Source organism: Pelmatolapia mariae, linkage group LG10_11 (assembly GCF_036321145.2).
Source record: "Pelmatolapia mariae isolate MD_Pm_ZW linkage group LG10_11, Pm_UMD_F_2, whole genome shotgun sequence".
Taxonomy (NCBI): domain Eukaryota; kingdom Metazoa; phylum Chordata; class Actinopteri; order Cichliformes; family Cichlidae; genus Pelmatolapia; species Pelmatolapia mariae.
The window spans coordinates 27042173-27061119 of NC_086236.1; the positions used below are offsets into that span (position 1 = coordinate 27042173).

Sequence of the window (18947 nt, forward strand, 5' to 3'; positions counted from 1 at the left end):
GTGACCAGGGTCTGCTGATGATGCCCCATACTAAGCTGAAAACAAAAGGAGACAGAGCCTTCTGTTCAGTGGCCTCCAGACTCTGCAACTCTCTTCCTTTGGACTTGACTGTACAGTCAGTTAAAAACATCTCTTTAACTCTGCTTTTATTCATTTATTTATTTATTTTTACATTGTTGGCTCTTGTGAAGCACTTTATTTATATAGCACCTTTCAGGATATAAAATCACAAAGTTTTACTTACTTAACCCTTCTTGGCACTTATGGGTATGCCATGCTGGAGGAGCTACACTGCTTATGCAACCTGAATGGGCAGCTCATCCTATCAGCATTGACAAGGACATCAGCAAAAATCGCAAATAGAGAAAAATTACTCAGGAGAGAGCAATGATCTGTGGCCAACACCTCTACAACCATTCCTTTTTTTGTCTTGTTGCATTTCTAGTGCTCCTGATGTTACTTTCATTTGCAACAGACATGGTTTATGCTTCCTTACACCTGAAATTTAACCGACCTTGTGTTGGATTGTGAGAATCAAGTGTTCCCTTCATTCTTTTAAGCAATATACATCACATTTTAAGGAAGCGCCTGGAATCTCCAAACAAAAATGAAGTTTTTATATTTGGCTCTGCAGAATATGTGAAAGAGATATTTAATCTGGATGGCATTGCCTTGACATCCAGTATTTATGTGAGGAAACTTTCAACTAGGACCAGTACTCTAACTCAACACCATCTTCTTTTATCATGCAATATTGTCAAAAGCTGTCTCTAAAAGTGCAATAAGTGCTAAAAAAAAAAGTAGTACCAACTAGTGCTGGGCGATATGACGATATATATCGTGTGGACGATAGAAAAGTGTCTATCGTGCCATTTGTCTTCTATCGTTTATATCGTACTAACCCAAATTTTATAAATTATTACATGAAATATATAATTAACCCTTTACAACTGGTCGGAGCAGGCACACTCCGTTTTACCTAACTATTTTTAAATCCCTGTAGAACTGGAACCACATAAGGTAGTGCAATAATTTTTTTTTGCATGTGAAACCGGAGTTGTACTTACATCTTATGCCATTAGCTTGTCCAAAGTCACGGTTTCCTTCCACATATAACTTTGCAAAAATTGCATAAGAAGCACTTGCAGCAACAAAAACACAATATTCCAAACTTGCAGCAACAAAAACACAATATTCCAGAAACAGGCTTTGCCGACGTTCATAAGACTTCCTACGTTGGCATATACGTCAGCGCGAACTATCGCACGTCCGGCATTACCTGCCCGAAACCGGAAGTGACGTCATTTTCGCGAAAGGGCCTTATAAGCCTATGTTGGTGTTTTTAAAAGACATGTTTGACTTTATGTTTTTCTGTATCGTTTCTGGGATGCTTAGAACTCAAATTACACTGTTGGAAATAGTTTATTTTGATGCATTATAATATTTATTTTCATTTTTCCTGTAGTATATAAAAATTAGTGTATCTCAAAAATAAAACTATGAAGACACTCAAAATAAATTTCTCGTGGTTGGAAACTTTTGTATTTACAGTTTTGAGGGATACACCGCTTAATTTTTTTTTAACTAGAAATATATGTAAAAAACAAAAAAACGATTTTCAATTTTTTTGTAGTTTATTGCACTACAAGTTTTTGCAATTTATGTAGTTACTATGGACTTAATGCATACATATTATTAAAATTTGGGCTATAACGGTTGTATTGATATATGGAAACTTGAAATACTCCCACAAATGGCACTACAGCATGTAAAAACATAAAGATAAGCTCTGGCGGACTTGGTTCTATGGTAGGTCTTAAAGGGTTAAATAGCCTGTGGCAAATATATTAGTGTTGTCTTCTCACTATACATGCTCTTAACTTTATGCAAGTAAATAATATGGTATAAAAAAATGATATTTTTCGCAAAGAAACTCCGTCTCGTGGTTTGCTGCTGTACGTGCACCCGGATTTGCGACATACTTTACGGTAACTCAAAACAAAGACTGCACCCTCGGCACTCGCTGTTTACAGACTGCGTACTTTCCAGATGACCACAGGTCAGGTCGTATATCGTGATATATATCGTTATCGTGATATAAAATAATTCATATCGTGATAAATATTTTTTCCATATCGCCCAGCACTAGTACCAACATTTACTGTCTTTTACTGGCCGATTGTCCTAGAAGCTGTTGTGAACTGTTGCAATATAATGTAATTACAGTAGGTTACGCTCTCAATGGATTACTTTTTAATTGTAATGATCGTGTGATGTAAAGTAACACTCCCCAACACAGATTTATAATTAATTCAAATAACAAAAATGCACCAAATCTGGTGGATCATAACAGCATTGCTGTTAAACACCAGCAAAAATATCTGTGCCTTTAAAAAGTCTGGCTCATTTGCCAGGAACTGCACTCAAACATTTTTGAACAAACAAAGGCAACAACTCAGTTTGTTGGGGCCAACCCAAACGTTGCTACACCAGTGGACAGATGAGGCAAACAGATGCAAATAATGTTAAAGGTTAAAAAGTTGAAGAAACCCCCCCCCCCCCCAAAAAAACCCCAATGATCGTGATTTTACGTGCAGGTAAGCATGTGTTTATTAGCACACGTGTTATCTGACCAGTCACTGAAATCTGTGTTGCACTTTATCATTGAAAGGGAGTGAGAAAGTAAACACGGCGACAGACGGGCTGAAGTGAAAGCAGAAGAGTTCACCGAGTACAAGCTGCTCAGGAACTCGTTGTGTTGGTTGTGCGGTTTGTGTCTGCCTTTGACATTACTTATTTCAGTATCCTGACCCACGCACAAGCTGCTCCCATCCACCAATTCTATCTACAAATAAGGTTCAAAAGCTCATTGCCTCTTTGTTTTAGTTGTTATTAACACACGCAGGTACCATTTGTTTATTAGTAACTGTGGAGGGAAAAAAGGATTTGTTTGTAATAATTTCCAAAAGTGTCACAGTTAAAATGCTAAGTTACGATCTGGAAAGACTGCAGGACAATATAGCCTCATTTCCACTTTGTGCAGCGATAGACAAACAATTCACCTTCCTCTTGGCATGTAGCCATGTGCACTCTGCCATTGTTCAGAGTCCAAAAGCCTGTCTGACACAGAGAGGGAAAGGTGGGACTCACTGAGCCACTGCCACACACACCCACGCCAAGTGTTTCCACATGGCTTACGTTTGAAATATTTAAATAAATGGTAACTGATAAGAAAGAGCGAGAATTGGCCAGCCGTTTCTAAGAAATGGTCTTTGATGTGACAATATTTATTATTCTGTTACATAAAAAAAGCATTTATTGGCTGCCACAGTGAACAAACAAGGGAAAACAAGATGTTTCCTGTTCTGTAAATACATCAGTACATTATTTTTATTAGCCATTAGCACAGCTCAAGGGACAACAATGCTGGTCTACTGACCATAGGCCTGTACAGACACTCAGAGACACAGATGCGGAACTGCTTGCTGATGGTCACTGGAAAGATGAGTCAGAGTGAGGCGCGCTGGATAACTCGCAGAGTTTCCAACAGATTTTTATCTGTTATGTTTGTTACAAATGCTCAAACTCTAGTTAACATACAGGATACTTAGTTAACTTAATTTCAAAATGCAGGTTTTCTTACCAACATGCTAATGTTTATCGTTAATGGCAACAGTTCCAACAGTTTTTTTGGAATAAAGATTACAAAACGCTCGATCTGCTCCCTTTTTTGTGAGATGTTGTTTAAAATTTACTGTAAATATGAAAAAACGGACAGGATTATTCCATCATTTTCCTCTTCTGGCCTGTCAAAGTCTGATTTGAAATGAAATTTGCACAAGAGTTGAATGGGGCAGATGGGTTATGTATAGGGTTGGGCGATTGGACGAATATATTGACTACAGACGATAAGCTGAGCCTATCGTCAATCGTTTGTACAAGGGCGATTTATTTATTTATTTGCCCATGAGTAAGTTTGCTAATAATGATGGAGCTAATAGAAGCAGTCAACAGAAAAAAAAAATAATAGTGCTGTTTTAACAGCACCATCTTTCATCTGCGAGCAGATGAAAGAGTGTGCTCTTCATTGTGCCCAAATACAGCGATTCATTTACTCAAACTCATAACAGAAAGAAAGAAAGGTAATAGCCTATTTTCAGAAAAAAACATTCAGATGGTGGACACATACATGCTAATGCAAGTAAGTCGTGTTTCAGTCCTTTGCTCGCACTATACGTCAGCGGCACACTGTTTTGGTTACATCCTTAAGTTTACCTCTTTCATCGGTTTAAAGCCAAAGAAATCCCAAATTGGCAACTTTATATTTTTTTGGCAATTAGTTCATCCATGTTTGGACTTCTTCTGTGTTGTAAATGCCCAAATCAGTCCGTGCATAATTACATTGCTCCACCCATCAAAAAGTCTGCGCATGCGTGAATATATCGCCCATTGTTGATTATTGGACAATGGACGATGGATTGTTGGTTGGCAAATTTTTACATATCGCCCAACCCTAGTTATGTACATAAAAAAGTTCCTTCTCCCCAGCAATGCTCTCCATGTAGGTCTTAAAATAAATTTTGGGGAAACAAAATTCATTAGAGCCATGAAACAGATTTAAAAGCTAGTATTAGCTTTATATATAGGCAGGACAGTTGCAGCTTTTCAACTGCAATTCCAACTGTTCAGTTTTTCATTGTGACATCAAATAGCAGCATAAAAGTCTCGCTATTCATCATTTCTTTTCATTTTGTAAATGTATGTAGACATCTTAGTAAAGTTGTCTCTTCGTCTTATGCCTGAATGACACATAGGTTAATGTTAGTGGACACAAAAACAGATGTTCTTCTGAAAAAGGTCAGGTATGAGGACTGGACTGAAAATTTGTTTAAAAAAAAAAAAAAAAAAAAGCACCCAATATCCAAAGAAAGCCTGGAGAGCTATTGATCAAGAGCACTTAAGAAAAGTCTCCAGCTCTTTGGAAGCAAAATATAAAGAAATTGGGCGTGGCTTAAGACTTTTGCACAGTATGGTATACTGTATATACCGTATTTTTTGGACCATAAGGCGCACCGTATTATAAGGCGCACTGTCGACAAACGGGTCTGTTTTCATACATAAGGCGCACCATATTATAAGGCGCATTAAACGAAACAAAACAGTCAGATAAGTCAGACTTTACTCAACTCATTCCTCTTGCTTCCTCCACTTCCGTACCATTGATTCATTAATGTTGAATTCTCTGGTAGCTGCTCTATAAACACTAGAACAACATATACTGTTGTTCCAGTGTTTTTCTCATTATTGCTATGTAACTTTGCACTGTCCACTTTCTGCTGTAACAAAACGAATTTCCCACGTGTGGGACTAATAAAGGTTATCTTATCTTACATTAATGACTAACCTCATATTGTGGCTGGATTAGGGCTGTTTGATATAATGATATATATCGGATGACGATATAAAAACGTCTATCGTTTCCTATTACGCTATCGTTTGTTTCGTGGTGTCGTAAAATAAACTGTTTACAGCAATATTTTTCATCGTTTTGACGGTCACTGTAGTGGCTATATTAATTTCTTAAAGTTCTCTCTTTCTCTTATATTTAATATAACCACACTATGGACGGACAAGTGCCTGTTTTTACGTGTTGTCGTTAGCAACAATGACGGTAAAACCATCGCGTGGCTCCGCTGTCCGCTTGTTTGTTTTCCACATAAACCTTTCACAATAAAGCTCAAGATCCTGTTGAGACTTTTCAGAATAAACTGAATCACATGAAAGAGTATGCAGAGAGTTTACGGATGAGAAGCAAAAAAAGAGCCGTCAGGTTTGAGTCTAATAAACCTTAGACTCAAACTTTGAAAGAAAATGGCGGCCGTTACAACTTATGTCTAAAAATATATAGTTTCATGCATCGGTTAAAACACTCGAATCCAGGTAAAGGACGCCCAGCTGGAAAAACTAAACGCAAGTCGAGTTGCCTGAGATTCACAGAATTTACAGAAAATATTACATTTTTGTGATTTATATCGTTGTCAGGACGATAAATGTCTTATATTGGGATATGAGATTTTTGTCATATCACACAGCCCTAGGCTGGATTATCTCAGTTGTTCTCCCCTACTGAAGTTTGGTCCGTTTATAGCAATTTTCCATGCGATTGCATTTGTCAAAAAAACACATCGGGAACTTTTATCAAGTGGAAAAAAGTTAGCGTTCATTCTCCAGGTTCACTGTGTTATGCTTTGTTATGCTAACATAGCTGTGTTGCTAGCGATCACTAGCACAGCATTATATACCATATACCATGTTTTCATGGATGCCTGGATATTAAACTTAATTGTTACACCTGGTAAAGCAGCAACGCTGATCATTTTATTAAAGATGAAAGAATTTAGACAGTTTTTAACTCTCAGTGATGCCGCAGTGTTCGTTTGACTTTGGGACCTGAAGCGGACGGAGTTTTGGGCCCACTGTGTTATGCTTTGTTATGCTAACATAGCTGTGTCGCTAGCGATCACTAGCACAGCATTATATACCAGCTAGTCCGACTTCAGTAACCTTACAAACGTTACTGCTGTGTAGTTTTCTGTCTTCATTTATGTTGGAAGTGATAGCAGAGCTGTACGTTTTATTTTTGCCCAGAAATCTCCCAGAACATGGTATATCATGTTTAGGTAACTAACGAAACTAGCGAGCTAACTTTCTGCTAACTTCCTGCTAACTTCTAACTCCGTTAAATTTAATAAATTCTGTTTTCATGGATGCCTGGATATTAAACTTAATTGTTACACCTGGTAAAGCAGCAACACTGATCATTTTATTAAAGATGAAAGAATTTACACAGTGTTCGTTTGACTTTGGGACCTGATGCGGACGAATTTTTGGACCCAGATTACTATGAGTCGCGAGGCTCCTGACTATGGTAGCCATAACGCTCAGACAATCCATCAAGCGGTGCGGCTTTGTAGCTTAGCAAAGTCCTACTAAAACATTTTTTGACAGATTTTTGAGCGCCGTGTACCACATAAAATCCGTTCGAGGTCAGTAAACACAGCCAGAATTCATAGATAAGGCACACCATTTTATAAGGCGCACTGCCGATTTTTGAGAAAATTAAAGGATTTTAAGTGCGCCTTATAGTGCGAAAAATACGGTACCCTTTTTAAACTTTGTCCAAATCGGAAGTCTCAATAATTAAACTTTCATGAGTAAGATAAAATGTTAATTTGCTTCACTGTAACCTTCTATATTTAACTACACATAATTACAAGAGTTTCTTTTAAAGAAAACTATTAAAAAAATATTTAAATTAAATGTTCACCAAGGTTCAGCATTTATTAGTCAGTCCAATAAAATGGACCCCATAAAACTGTCGGATGTTCTGATACAAACTTTAAAACCAGAATAAATGTTTTGTTATTCGTGGCATGTATTGCTTCAAGATTCAATTCAATTCTTTTTCATGTAGATAGCGCCAACTCACACCAACTGTCGCCTCAAGGCAGTTAATATTTTAACTTAAAGACCCTGCAATAATACAGAGAAGACCCCAATAATCAAGATGGCTCCCTCTGAGAAAGCACTTGGTGACAGTGGGAAGGAAAAACTCCCTTTTAACAGGAAGAAATGTCCAGCACAACCAGACTTAGGGAGATGCAGCCATCTGTTGGAACCAGTTAGGTGTGAGTGAAGGAAGACAGGACAAAAGACACGTTGCATCTTATGGCTCAATATGTCAAGACTATCTCAATACTCTTTAGCTTTACATAAGCAAAGAATCTAGCACATATAAAAAAAATTATCACAATGTGTTTATATCACATCAAGTTCAGCTCAGGTCATCTAAGGACAGTGACATACGTTATGGCTGTCACACTAACCATGGAAATACGGGATGCTATTTGAGCTGTATCCATAACAATGACACAAATAAATGTACAAGGACACTTACCCTTTGCTTACGTGCATGGTTCCTCCTCTTAAAAAACAAAATCAGCTTCTTCCTCATGACTTGGTTTCTGAAAGTGAACAGTTGCCAAAAATCAGTCACTATTTTTAAAGTATTACCAAAACAAAAAACAAAAACAAAAAAAAACAACTTTAGTTTCAACAGAGCAAGAGTTGCCTTTAGCTGCTACCTTTAAAAATTACAAAATTCATTGACGCAATGAGCTCAAATTCCGTTCCAGCACACTACCAAACACTTTATTTGTGTAGCAAATACAAAATACTGAGAAGTATTCTGTTTGCACATGATGGTGGGGAAAGAATAGTGAGTGCGTCGACCCTGAATGTGCAGCCTGTGCAGCAGATTCACACAGAAGTGGGCCCTGTCCTGATAAAAGCAGAGCCAGATGGGCTGCTCTCATGGTACACAGCGATAAGGGTTTTGTCCCAGACGACACGACCTTCAACCCAACGCAACCTGCTTTAAACACACCCAATGCAGGCACATACACACATTTTCTCACTTCCTTTCTTGCTCTCCTTGGTGTCAGTAGGCCAGTTCAATGAGGTGACTCAGCATTAAGATTAGACGGACTTATCAGCGGGTTTATCTCGCCATGGTCAATATTACAGCCACTGCTGTCCTCAGCTCAGAGGCTTCTTATACTGATACCGAGGCAAGCATCAGATCCTGTACTTAGGATATTTATTAAATCTATTTGTAAAAAAAACCCAAAGAAACATGGACACTCACGTCTTGATGTTGTCATGGTACACCTTTGTGTCTGACGGCTGGTTATACAAAGGCTAAAAAACAAGAGGGAAAAAACCCCCCAACAGAACAGCAACAGATGGTGGATTAATTATTAGCCAACAGACAAACTGCAACACTACTTCTTAAACAAAGCTTATGTAAGGTCAAAAATCTTAACCATTAAACTACTTACCAGCTCAACCTTGGGACCAAGGCCTTCCAATATTTTATGGGCCTCTTCAGCTTTTTTCTAGATCGGGGAAAGAAAAAAAAAGATTACAACAGGAGACTAAAAAAGAAACAGCAGGAACACACCATCTTCAGATATGGATGTTTATGTTGATTCTGAGACATTTTGCCAGCACAGCATTAAAAGGAAGGTTCAGTTAAAATAGAGGGGGCAAATGTTTTTCCTTTCTCAAGTGAAGTACTGAACTATGGCCATAACCATAATCTTAAGACTTTAAGACTAAACAAAAATGTTTAACAGACATGTGTTTGATTATTTCAGATGTATTCAGCTGGCTTGACATATAATCTTCCTCCATTAATTAATTCAAAAAGCAAGAAATTGCAAAAGCTTGAAAAGCAATTCACAATACAAAAAATAAATAAATATAAGAGTGAGAACTCCCACTGAAGCGTAAATAATAGGGCAGTCAAGGCAGTATTCCTGGATCGCTGCAGTCTGTCAGCTTTTTCAAGATCATTAGGGACATACCAACTCTTCATTTTCACATTTCACAAACCCCCATCTGTAGACTGAGATAAACAACCACAGCTGCCAGACTAAATGCTATGTGCAAAGCCTGAGCAGCTTTACAGCCTAAAGGGTTAATGGTTGACTGAGAAGGGAAGGCGTGTCCCAGCGCTCTCCTACCACAACACTGTCTGACACACATGAACTCCAGTGACCTGTGTAAACACATCCTCACTTGCTGCACTGTTGTTCAACTGAAATACACATAATGAGGCTTACCTCCGCCCTTGAATGAGATTAATGTATTCTTAACTGATACAAAGAATCACATCTTCTGTTTGATAAACAGATTCGGCACTTAAAAGAAGCATCATTTCTAGTCCCATTAACTTCAAAACACAATGCTACAACCACAAAATATTCCATCTTCTTCTAACAGATGATGCATATAAAAGAGGGTGAGGAGAGTCAGCAATAACAGGAACCGTTCAGATATCATCAGTTGGTTACCACAGCTTAGATACTACAGAAAGTGATTAGTGGGAGTGAAATTAAACTCCAAACCCATCAGCTAACAAAAGGAATTACTTAATTTGAGGGTGGAGACTGTCACGGGTTGGCTGGTGTCATTGGTGGTTTTAACACTTGCTCACAGCTTATTGTGGCACGATTTTAAACAGAAAAAGTAATTTTGTTCTCCCAGCTCTGCAGACACTGTTTGCAATTATTCAAGATAATAAACTAACAGAGACCAGAGAGCAAAGAACCCATGCTACTTGCAGGCGTGTCTTTGTGTTTGCATGAGACGACTAACCCTGTTTTCGTCGTAGATGATTTGGACTATGCTGCGGTGCTTGTGCTCCACTGGGGGAGGAGTCACTGGCTTTTCGGGCTCCACTGGCTTTGCTGCTTCCTCTTCAAGTTGTTGCTAAGAGACAACAAGAACACATGAATTTTTGACCTATGGCACACAAGATCAGAATAACAATGTGGAGTGGAGAGACTTATTTCATCTATGCATGACCATACAGAGCAGATTGTGAAAAAACACAGACCCATAAACAGTGTAGTGATCTGATCCCGGCATCTCATATATGAGGACCATGCAGGTATTGTCAAATTATTCCCTGCAGGCGTTTTTGTGTATAAGGCTGAAGGTTTCTGCCACTGGGGCCATGTTAATAAACACAGACACACTAATCTGCTGAATGTTTGCTAGGTCAATGTTTACAAGCTAAAGGTTATGTAAACTACCAGGTTACAGGGACCAGATTAGGAGTTCCTGAAATACCTCAAATAAACATTAAATCCCTGAAAACCTTGGGAAAAGACAGACTGGAAAAGGGAGAGGTATTCTCTTGCAGCCTTGATCAGCTAACATTTCTATCTAATTAAGTAGAATTCCAAAAGAGATAGCAGTTCGGAGACGACCAAGAAGTAAAAAAAACAAACAACAACAAAAAAAAAAAAACAATCTAATCTAAATAGGACGCTGAGCTGAAGAAAAAAAGTAAACCTAGGGATCTAGAAATGTAGTTTCTGAGAGTGCCTTCTAGGAAAAATACAAGAAAATGAAAGGCACAAGTCTGTCAGCCTATAGATTTACAGCAGAGGCATCTTATAGCCCTGAGGAATGCTTTAATTTTCAAGGTCAAAGAGCAACTTGGAGCTCACCGAGAAGACAAGCAAGCCTCCAGGGCTTATAATCACCAAGTCAGTAGAGAACTTGATATTTAGCACCAGACATACTGAACAGGCTTTTCTCAAAGGGAAAGACTTCCGGTAGATTACTTTAACCCTGAGCTGAGAGTACAACACTTTTTACACTAAATGGATCTGCGGATTTCTGAGACCCTCCTATGAATATTTTTCTTAGTATTTATCCTCAATGTCACTTTCAATAAAAAGTCAGTTTGAAGTTTAGCTGTGATACAGTTGCATAAAAGCAACAAAACATTTATATTTAAGCACTTCCTCAATGCTGTTCTAAAATTTGTATCATATCAGTCTCTCAGTTTATTTCTTAAAGAAAAAGAAAGAAAAACATTATCTGTGCCAAGTTTTCTTACACAACACTCATTGTGTTTGAAATATGTTAAGAGAAAAAAGGCCAAGCTGGGTAACCAACCTGCTTTTTCTTCAACTTGAAAATCTGCTGCTCCACTTTAGCAATCTCTCGGTCTACACGGTCCATACTCTGGATCAGCTCTTCCTTGGACAGTTTAGAAGGAGAGGTGTCCTGCTCCTCCCCCATGTGTAGTGTAGGTCCTCCTGGGGATGGAGACTCCACTTTGACAGTGAACTGAGTCTCCTGGCAAAAAAACAAAAAACTGTTAAATAAGTTTATACAAATTATTGGTAGGCAATCTGGCAATAATATGACAGAAGAGCTTAATTTACCAAGTATTTTATTTTTGAAAATTAATTCACCACTAACCAGCTGAAACCTGTTTGGTTTCATGCTTCCCTATGTGCAGGCTCTGAGCCATTCAGCTACCTCTCCAGTCGTTCTCACCTCCTACAGACTGACTCTGACTGTCATTGTCTAGCAGCTAGAAAGAGCATTTCTTGTTCTACTCCGCCTTTCCAGATCACAGATGATGTCCAGGGCAGAACAAGGACTACAACCTTCACTGGCAGTCCAAGACAGCAGAGTTCCTCTGATTGTAGGATGAGAGACTAAGCAAAAAGGCAGCTGAACAACATCAAGTACTGACAGTAGAGAAACATGAAGCCGGTGCATGGCTTACTGGCTAACCTGATAGTATCAGCAAAGACCAGATAAATATGCACTGCTCAGGTCCAAAGGCCTATAAATTACATCCTCTGAGGATACAAATCAAATCAACACCTTACCAAAATAGCCCTATCCTGCAATAAAACCTTCATAAAACGTCATGACTGCATTAGTCTTAAGTGTTTGAGAATCCATGAGTGTCTACTCAGACTCAAGTTTTTTTTATTGTCTACAAGAACCTATTGTTAAGTTCATGACTTTAGCAACTGCGAAATAAAGGGACTATGGCTGATGTTTTAAAATTTGGCCATTATCCATAGTGGAGAGCCTTGTTTTGTACAGTGATTGTGCTTTAGTCCTCATTTATATTCACTTTTGTTCCAACAAAATAAAGAAATCTTAATTATGGAAAAGAACTGACCTCATCTTTTGTCTTTCAGATGTTCATAACAATAACTTTTATGAATACTGAACACTGACATTAGTAAATGTTAGTCCAACCTTAAGCTTAATTATTTCTGCCTGATAAACTGGTTCAAATACAGGACCTACAAAATAAAAAATATGATGCCCACCTTCTTGACCTCCACAGTGGCTCTTAGGCTGTCCTGTACACTATGAGGCACAGGCAGAACAATACCCCCTGCAGTGGGAGGGGTGTGGGTGATATGAGCCTCAGCAACAGTCTCCATGCGAGGGCGTTTAGCCTCCAAGACCTCATGCTCAGGTTGGGCTGAGACAGAGTGAAACTGCTGTTCATAACCATGGCGCCTCTCTGGAGGCCTGACAAAGAAAAGTAAACAAGAAATTTACAGATTTATCAGAAACTGCAACTAGCTGTCAAAATTAATTGGAGGATGCAAGTAGGGCTGGGCCATATTATACCGTTCACGGTAATTCCGGTACAATGTTAGGCAACGATAAGAAAATGAAATATCGCGATAGAATATGAGTAAAACGCGCATGCGCACATGGCCAAAAAAGCATGGCGGTAACGGAGAATGAGAAGAGAGAAAGCGGATCGTTCAGTGAAACGGATGAACCAGAATTGGTTTGTAAAAATGGTGCCACTTCAGTGTTTGTCCATCAGATACCCACCAAAGCACATTTTTTTTGTAGAACATGCACGCGGGTCCTAAACGCCGTCAACTTCAGGTCCCAAAGTCAAACAAACACTGCAGCATCACTGAGAGTTAAAAACTGTCTAAATTCTTTCATCTTTAATAAAATGATCAGCGTTGCTGCTTTACCAGGTGTAACTATGAAGTTTAACATCCAGGCATCCATGAAAACAGAATTTATTACATTTAACGGAGTTAGAAGTTAACAGGAAGTTAGCGGAAGTTAGCTCGCTAGTTTCGCTAGTTACCTAAGCATGATGTAGCATGTTCTGACTGAGAGATTTCTGAAAAAATTCAAACGTACAGCTCTGCTATCACTTCCAACATAAATGAAGACAGGAAACTAAACAGCAGTGACGTTTGTAAGGTTACTGAAGTTGGGCTAGGTGGTATATAATGATGTGCTATGTGGTCGCTAGCGACACAGCTATGTTAGCATAACATAAACAGTGAAGCTGGAGGATGAACGCTAACACTTTTCCACTCGATAAAAGTTAACGTGAAGGTTCCTGATGGTTAGAGACAAATGCAATCGCATGGCAGTATGTTGTAAACAGACCAAACTTCAGTCAGGAGAACAACTGAGATAATCCATCCACAATAGAATGTTAGTCATTAATATACTGCAACAACATGGGAATAGAGCAGCTGTGATAGAATACAGCATTAATGAATCAATGGTACAGAAGTGGAGGAAGCAAGAAGAATGAGTTGAATAGTTTGATTTATCTGACTGCTTTGTTTTGCTTAATGTGTCTTATAATCCCGTGCACCTTATGGTCCGAAAAATACGTATTTGACTTTTTTATTTGGCACACTACAGTTTAATGTTGCAAAGCACCTCTTTTTAACTTCAGTGGATATTATACATGGTTATGCTCAGGATATGTCAGCCCATTTCTACTGCAAATGCCTTTTGGTTAAACTTTCAGCAAGGAATTTGCATTTGCACTGTTAAATTTTTATATAGCTTTAATGCACATAAAAAAAACAGCTGCTTGTTTAAGTGAAAATAAATGGATGGGGGTTTTTTTGCGCTAGTAAAGTTGTGGAGTTGTATTTTATCTCGCATCAATTATATTGTCAGTTATATTGTTATCGCAAATTTTCAAATATATATCATGATAAATATTTTTGGCCTGCTCTAGATGCAAGAAGGGAAAACCTCTCTAGAACAAAACCTAAAATGAAATAAGAAAGCACCTAATAAAGCCTAATAAGCAGCTTGGTATTTGAATATTACGCTCCTACCTTTCAGCTCCAGGGTGGAATTCGGACAGTAAAGACGGCCTTCTGCGACCCTGTGGATCCTGCATGTGATTCCGGTAGTCTGGGACGGTGAAATCCTAAAGGCAAGAGGAACACTTAGCAAATTAATTCTTAAATCTCAATCTCATTCAAGTTCTTGACAGTGTGAAGCAGGGAAAATGGAAATCAATACACAAAAACAAACATTACCTCACATACCATAACAAACTATAAGCACCTCACAGATGCAGCAACCGGATCATCCTTAGAAAGTAGTGTCTACAAAAACGACACATTTCTCTGCCACAGATACATCTCACTTTGAATCAGTAAAGCTGCCTCCACTGCCTGCTTCACTCACACTTTTACACATGAACTATAACCTGAAGCACAATGCTTTTTTTTTTTTTTTTTTACCCCTTAGCAGCTCATGTAAGCACCATCACTGGCTGTACAATGCGCTGTCAAAAGCTTTGAGGGGCACAAAAATCATGTAACTGCGATGTCCCCAGTTAGAGTCTGGCCATGGACCTGTGCTGCATCTCACCTCATGCATACATACACACATAAACACATGCCTGCAACCCCACCCATCACATTTCCTGTAAACTCTGTTCTACTTAATCTAATAAAGGCAACTCAATGGGCATTTCTGCCACTCAGCTGCAACTCTGAGTAGACAATCACGATGCCAGCAATCAGAGATTAAAATCATAAATAATTAAGCTAATTAGCTTTGCTTATTTTGTTAGCTTACATAATTTTATTTGTTGGTTTATTTAACAGGGACATTGCAGATATATAGAAAAAGAAAAACGGCTATAAATGCGGCACAGTTATCCAAGAGGCCATTTTCATCTGTGATCTCACCTTATTAAAACAACAAAGTTCCCAAATTAAACAGCGGGGATAGGCCAATGTTGTATTCTGTCCTTACTCTGACCTCTGCCCCCCCCCGGGCAGAGGTCAGAGTAAGGACAGAATACAACATCATTGTTAAGCTTACCAGGAATATACAAAAAATATATATATCCTAGTACTAGAGAATAAGGGCTGGCCTGAAGTGAGGCCCAGTTCCACTCGTTTTTCAAACGTGTCATTAGTCAGTTCACAATGGAATTACTGAAACCAGCAGCACTACTCCTCCTCTGGCAAACTAAAAGGAATGTTGTTGATGGCAAGAACATTGATTAAAATGTCTGTAATAGTCAGAGGCTTTTATCCAAAACTGTATGGGGTAAAGAACACAGAAATGTTATCAGCACAGTGTGACTGCCAAACAAACCTGAACAAGCAAATGCAGTTACAGGAAACATTTCTAAATTCCCATTTTGTCCCGGATTTAAGCAAACAATGTGAATGCTCAGAAATGTCCCATCGAGAGTTTTCTGTGAAAGTATGCTTCTAAGAAACATGTCACTGAAAATGTCCAAACACCATCCAACATTCTCAAATGAATGTGCAAAAGGACGATGCTCTAGAGTTAAATACTGCTACGGGAATTACCACCGCACATGGTTTTTCACTACTGAGACTACAAGCAAATTTAATCAGCATCGATGCATTTCTAATTGGTTTAAATAAACAATGTAACACTAATAAATTAAAAAATGGGTTTGGTCTTGGGTTTTTTTTTTTTTGTTTGTTTTTAAATCACTTCCATCTTCAGTTGTAGTTGAAAATGAAGCAATAAAGCTCCTTAAAGCTGAAGCCACAAACAACATCAATTAATTAAACAATTAACAACATCTTTAAAGTTCTGCTGTCATTCGCCTATCTTTTATTCATGCATATAATATAAACAAAAACAAAAACTTCTTGGTAAGGAGTGCAGTTCCAATTCAGTATGAAGAGATATGATATCTACTCATACTGCACTCTAATCCACAATTAACAGAAAGAGGAACAGATTGATTTCATTTGGAATACTAGCTAAAGCTAGACTACTAATCAAATTTTAGATTCTATCCCATTTTTGACATCCAACAATTACAAAAACCAAATGGTGTGTATTTATACTACAGGACTGATTAATCTATTGCATTTATATTCACTTCAAAGCTCTCACTTTTTTCCTTACACCAAAAATCAAGTGCACCACTAAAAGATAGCTTTTAGCCAAGTAGAGGAAGAAAACAAATCACAAAGTTTTAGGTAGTTTCTAGCAGGGACAGGCAGATGTCATAGCAAGTTTGAAAGGAGAGAGAAAAAAAAAGTCAAAATGTATCTAGATGGGTCAGCTATTTTGATACCTTGTGTTATCAAGTGAAGCCAGTGGCACAAGACCTTATGCAAAATCTGATTTCAGCAACAATAAAACCATTTTACACCATTTTTGTTTTTTACTGAAAACAGTAGTGTAATTTCTCATAGAAGTAAAGCTATGGCTCCATAGTGTAGCTTCTTTTGGCATTAGCCCAACAAGCAAAAGATCCCTGGTTCAATCCTGGGAGGACACTGATTGGTCAACTCAGAACAAGTGGTATTTTTGAAAAGTGAAAATAATCTATCCCCTGCTCTTTCAGATATCGCCATCAACAGCTTAAAATCTATCATACAGGCAGACACTAACGCAACACGATCAAAGCTGTCAGTGAGATTCTACACCACAACAAAAAGGCTAATAGGGGTTGACTGGGGTGAGGATACAAACATGACTGTTCGCTCAAAACAAAAGAAAGCAGAAAGGAGGCTTTACCTGTGGGTGGCGGCTGCTGGTAAAGGTGTACTGGACAGATTGTGATGGGTATCGGCTCTGCTCACTGCTGAAGCTCCCCTGACTCGGGGGGTAGCCCGAGCTACTGGACATCCTGGCTCAGTGCTAGCGGGCTGCAGCTGCTTCACGGAATGCAGAGTTTAGCTAGACCATGTTGGGAGACACGAACCACCTGCACCAGACAGAAACATACATGCACTTTTCAAAGAGTCACATTTTAGACATGAATGTATATATTTTTAACCCTTGTGTTGTCCTTGGGTCATTTTTGTCCTCTAAAGAAATCTTTTGCTATCAAAAATGTGTTTTTTATTCATCAAATGGTCTGAAAATAACAGAAGTTATTCATTACTATACTATGCATGATTGGAATAAGTTTTAAGTAATTTGCTTTATTTATGGGGTTTTTATTGGATTTTATAACACCTGTGGTCCTCGTGGACAAAAATGACCCCAAAGTACAAAGTGTTGCAAAAGGCCATATTTTCACAACATACTGCTTTCAAACATCTTTGATCTTGGATCACTGATGTGTGGGGTCAAGCACTGGTCATAACAACCACAACAACAACAACAACAGGCAAGACAATGAGGAGGCAGGTGCTCTATATTCAATGAAATTTTATTTATACTGCACCAAATCAAAACAACAGTCGCATCAAAGTGCTTCGTATTGTAAGGTCGACCCTACAATAATACATACACAGAAAGTATGTTCACAAGCCTCCATTGCACTAGAGATTTGCATACTTTGATGAGCGTACTTTTTTTTACCATGTTGTGCAAAGCAATGACCAGTAGAACAAAGCATATATTGTCCTCTAGTATAATGAGGAGGGAGAATCAATGTTCAGGAAGATTCAGGGTTAGAAGATATAGAAAATATTGTCAATATTTAGAGCACATGCTACCCTTTCTCTGAAAAAGCACATGACCCACCTGCAGAAGTGGAAGAAGGCTATGAAGTGAAGAAAAGTGATGAAGAATCTGAACTATGTTCAAGTAGGTTCTCAGGCATCCAGGACATGGTTGTCTGAGGCGTTTGGAAAGAAAGTGACTGGGCTTCTGGAAGTTTCTTGAGTTTTCAGAATGTGAAACTGAAATAGAAGATGTGTCAGAGGACTACACATCTTCCATTTCAATTATGATGAAGACAAAGAATCAAGCAGGAAAGAGGAGTCAGCTGAGACAGAGGAATATTTGCAGTAATGTGAGGAAACATTGATCTGGTCTTCTGTCCTTCCCAGTGTCAGACGATGCATGACTCTCTCATGTGCCACAGAGAAAGACAATCTACCACAGTCCAAGCACAGATGCCAGGTCCCATACTCCTTCATTGGCTTTTCTACTCGAGTACTGAAAGCATTACACACAGTGTATTCTGCTTGTATTCTGCTTTTTAACTTTCACATGCCAATGGATGCATCAGAGACCAAGTTGGGGTTCAGTAACTTGTCCAAGGACACCTTGGTAAGAACTCCAGACTAGAGCACACAGAGATTGAACCAACAACCATCCAATTAGCAGATGACCTGCTCTACAGCCAACTCAATGACAAACAAGGAGGGACAACGAGAGGGGAAAAAGATGGATCAAATGCAGCTGTAGGCATATGTGGGTGTGTTGATTCTTACTGCCGTGCATCCAGTAAAGTCGCTACGGCCAGTTTATGACATCCTGAGTCTGGTAGAGAAGTTTTAAAGGTGACACAAGATTAA

At 38.6% G+C, this 18947-nt stretch overlaps 1 protein-coding gene across 5 annotated transcripts in view; it reads right to left on the reverse strand.

Moving 5' to 3' along the window:
• Positions 1–18947, reverse strand: part of ncor1 (nuclear receptor corepressor 1) — a 64500-nt gene that overhangs the window by 39704 nt on the left and 5849 nt on the right. For all 5 annotated transcript variants that reach the window (XM_063485881.1, XM_063485879.1, XM_063485882.1 and 2 more), the window contains exons 2-9: positions 17212–17401; positions 14517–14611; positions 12720–12927; positions 11536–11718; positions 10222–10335; positions 8901–8957; positions 8708–8760; positions 7958–8024 (exon numbers count right to left, since the gene is read on the reverse strand). In XM_063485881.1, coding sequence (XP_063341951.1) covers positions 7958–8024; positions 8708–8760; positions 8901–8957; positions 10222–10335; positions 11536–11718; positions 12720–12927; positions 14517–14611; positions 17212–17322 — 888 coding nt within the window. In that variant the 5' untranslated portion in view covers positions 17323–17401. The remainder of the gene's footprint in view (positions 1–7957; positions 8025–8707; positions 8761–8900; positions 8958–10221; positions 10336–11535; positions 11719–12719; positions 12928–14516; positions 14612–17211; positions 17402–18947) is intronic.